Source organism: Meriones unguiculatus, assembly GCF_030254825.1.
Source record: "Meriones unguiculatus strain TT.TT164.6M chromosome 13 unlocalized genomic scaffold, Bangor_MerUng_6.1 Chr13_unordered_Scaffold_28, whole genome shotgun sequence".
Classification (NCBI taxonomy): domain Eukaryota; kingdom Metazoa; phylum Chordata; class Mammalia; order Rodentia; family Muridae; genus Meriones; species Meriones unguiculatus.
Genome location: NW_026843644.1, coordinates 3,228,183 through 3,231,587, shown reverse-complemented (window position 1 = coordinate 3,231,587; position 3,405 = coordinate 3,228,183). Strand labels below are relative to the sequence as shown.

General features: G+C 42.3%; 1 protein-coding gene across 1 annotated transcript; it reads left to right on the top strand.

Annotated features, from left to right (window-relative positions):
- The first annotated feature begins 2,019 nt into the window (after positions 1–2,019).
- On the top strand, positions 2,020–2,614 carry LOC132650695 (protein ZNRD2-like). Its single transcript, XM_060376035.1, has one exon. The coding sequence runs from the start codon at positions 2,126–2,128 to the stop codon at positions 2,612–2,614; it is 489 nt and encodes a 162-aa protein (XP_060232018.1). The 5' UTR covers positions 2,020–2,125.
- The last annotated feature ends 791 nt before the right edge of the window (positions 2,615–3,405 follow it).

Sequence of the window (3,405 nt, the reverse complement as noted above, 5' to 3'; positions counted from 1 at the left end):
GAATTTTGGATAACCTAAAGTGTGTTCACAAACTCTCAAATTTATTAAAAAAGAAATTCTCTCTTTTTTTCTCATTTGAGCTGATGGCTTATGTTTTTCCAATCACATAAAAGCAATACTAAAGTCTAAAGAATTGATTATTCATTTATATTTGTGTGACCGGAACTCCACAAGAACATCAGGGCCAATCAACCAGGGCCCAGAGGGTCCAAAGGAGTCTGATGCAATCTCCAAGGACAATGCATGGTCTCAACCTAGGTCCTCTACATATTAGTACCTGATGTGCTGATTAGGCTTCATGTGAGCCCCCTAGTTAGTGGAGTGGACATGGACTACATTTTGTTTGTTGATCACTTTCCCCTGATGGAAATGCCCTAACAGATCACAGGGGAGTAACACAAATTCAGTCATCATAAGACTGTAGGAACTGGGGTGTGTAGGTAGGGGCAGAAAAGTGGAGGAGGATATGGAAGAGAGAGTAGGATTGGGAAGAGAAGAGGGTGGGGCCTATGACCAAGATGTTAATTTAAATAATTAATAAAAGTATTCAAGTGAAAAATATGGCACTAAGTTAGATGCTCTCCCTCAAAGCCCTCAGGGAGTTCTGTTGAGTATGGATATAAGGGATGTAATGAAAACCATTTCTCTGCCAGACATTTTTAGTTGATAGCTAAGATAGACAGAAATGGTGTTTCCTTTGATCATATTTCAAATGTGGTAATGCTGACAACTGAACCATGAATTGCCACATGCTTCACCCAACAATAAATCCCTGCCCAATCTATGGACAATATTGAGTTAAATGCTCTACTCTGCCTGGCCAAGGTAGGTTTCTCATCCCAAGTTCCTGATCCTTAAAAAATATCTCAGGCCTCACAAGTCTGATGTTTGGAGGCTCATGATGCCTTGTGTGGCAGCTGGAGACAATGTTGTTTTGTTTGGCATCCAAAGACTCTCAACCCCTGCTCACTGCAAAGTCTTTGAGAATGCCATGGAGGACCCCAGACTGGGTGCCCAGTAAGTCTCTGTCCTTTTGACTGATATAGAGACCATTTGTATTATACTTCCTGCTCAAATTTACCCCTCTCAGATCTCTTGTCATGTTCACAGCAGGTTGTCACTATAGAAGTTTAGCAGAATTTATGAAATTTTAGGCAGCTCCTATGAACAATGCTGCAGCTGCATGGTCAGTCCATATCATACATGAAAGTCAAACCTTGTTCTTTTCCACAGATACTAGATTCTCTGCTGAAGAAGGCATTACCTTTCTGGCTTCACACTGAAAATGCTAATCTCACAAAATTAGATTTAAATGAAATTCAAACTGATATCTACTAATACCTAACTAATACCTTACATTTTATGGTTCTTTCATTTAAAAGAACTTGCTTGTCAATCATTTCTCCCAGTTAGCAGACAAATCTTTCTCCTGGTAAATGCAAGGAGACAAACAGTTTAAAGTTGATGGAATTTTTGAATGTCTAAGAAAGGGATTTAAGGTATGTAAATACAAGTTGTAAATGTCTGAGGAAGTGGTTTAAAGTATGTGAAAATGAGACTTAAAGAGTTTAAAATTTCAGAGTTTTAAAATATTAATCAGTGGAGTTTTGTTATGCTATGAAAAACACCAGGTGAAAGCACTGGTTAATCTCATAGCTACAGGATCAAACTTTATAATGTCCTTTCATTCCTGCTTAAGATATACTTCAGTGCTTCTCATTGTGCTGAAAGCTTATCTGTCATTACGTATTCAGAAAGAGGAAAGGCTGTTCAGTTTTTAGCTCAGAACCATCCTTTTTTGGTGCCCCAGCTTATCTGTAAAGCATCAGTCTACTCCAACTGTTTACAAACACTTGTTACCTATTTTTCCTACAGTAAGAATTTCAGTGTAGATTATGGATTGTGGTCATGTTCATATATTTAAAACTTTCATATCATTGTGTAAACTTTAAAAACTATGATTTAATTTCTTGAGACTTGATCTATCTATCAAAGGTCGAACAGCATCTAGATTAAGACATTGCACGGCGCGGAGGCCGAGGATTTCGCCTGGGAGCCTCCGACCGAAGCTGAGACGAAGGTGCTGCAGGCGCGACGGGAGCGGCAGGATCGCATCTCCCGGCTCATGGGCGACTACCTGCTCCGTGGTTACCGCATGCTGGGCGACACGTGCGCGGACTGCGGGACGATCCTCCTCCAGGATAAACAGCGGAAAATCTACTGCGTGGCTTGTCAGGAGCTCGACTCAGACGTGGATAAAGACAACCCGGCCCTGAACGCACAGGCGGCCCTCTCTCAAGCTCGGGAACACCAGCTGGCCACGGCTGCAGAGGCTGCCACGGCCTCTCGGCCCACATCCCAGCCCCCAGTCCCCCGCCCAGAGCACTGTGAGGGGGCTGCAGCGGGCCTCAAGGCATCCCAGGGGCCTCCCCTTTCTGCTGCAGCTCCGAATGCAGATGTGGTGGCGTCCACACAGTCAGCCCTCCTGCAGAAGCTAACCTGGGCTTCCGTTGAGCTGGGCTCTAGCAGCTCCTTGGAGACTAGTATCCAGCTGCGTGGGCTCATCCGGGCTTGTGCGGATGCGCTGGGCAGCCTGAAGCAGCTTGAGCACTGAGACCTATCCCCCCTCCCCCCACCCCCTTCCCCCGAGAAGAACCCTCTAGAAAAAAAAAAAAGACATCTGTCAATTAATAATTCAGTCATTTCTGTCTATTGTCTATTTCTGAGCATGGGCTATTTTCTTCCTCTTATGTTGGGATTCCTTCTCTTTCTGGTGCAGTGGGCTACTAGTTTCTCTATCTTGTGAAATCATTCTAAGAGTTCTTTTCTTTCAGAAAAAAATAGACATCCTGTTTTTTTTTTTTCCTATTCAAGTACTCCATAACAATACAACTACCAGGACCTTAGGCTAGTATGTTTGTTTCCTGCTAAGAGATGAAATATGTATTGAGTTTTCACGAAGGTACTTTTCAGCAAAGGACTAACTTAATCCCAAAATTGATGTTCAAATGAACATATGTACCTATTATAGCATCAACTGGAAAACAGTAATATCAAAAAGCCTAATGAGTCCTCCACACTATCATAAATAACAACAACCTAAATCACAGTTTCTCAGAGAGATAAAATGGCAGATGGAAACTTCAGAAAGTAAAGAGATGAACAACAGAAAAGAAAACAGAACAAAGCAATGAATTCAACTAGGCACTGAGACAAGAATCAGCAGTCTCCAGCAGAACTTGGATGAGGGGGGATATAACAAACAGCTGTACACAGGAAAGACTGAGTACCATAAAAGACAAAACTGAGATTGTGAGGGAGAAGAAAGATATATAGAAAGGCTGCAAATGAAAATCATAAAACCTCCTGTCTAATAACAGAACACTGGGTTTCCAGCAGAGCTAA

Excerpts from the sequence above, each read along its gene's own strand:
- LOC132650695 (XM_060376035.1), top strand. The coding sequence starts at position 2,126 with ATGGGCGACTACCTGCTCCGTGGTTACCGCATGCTGGGCGACACGTGC.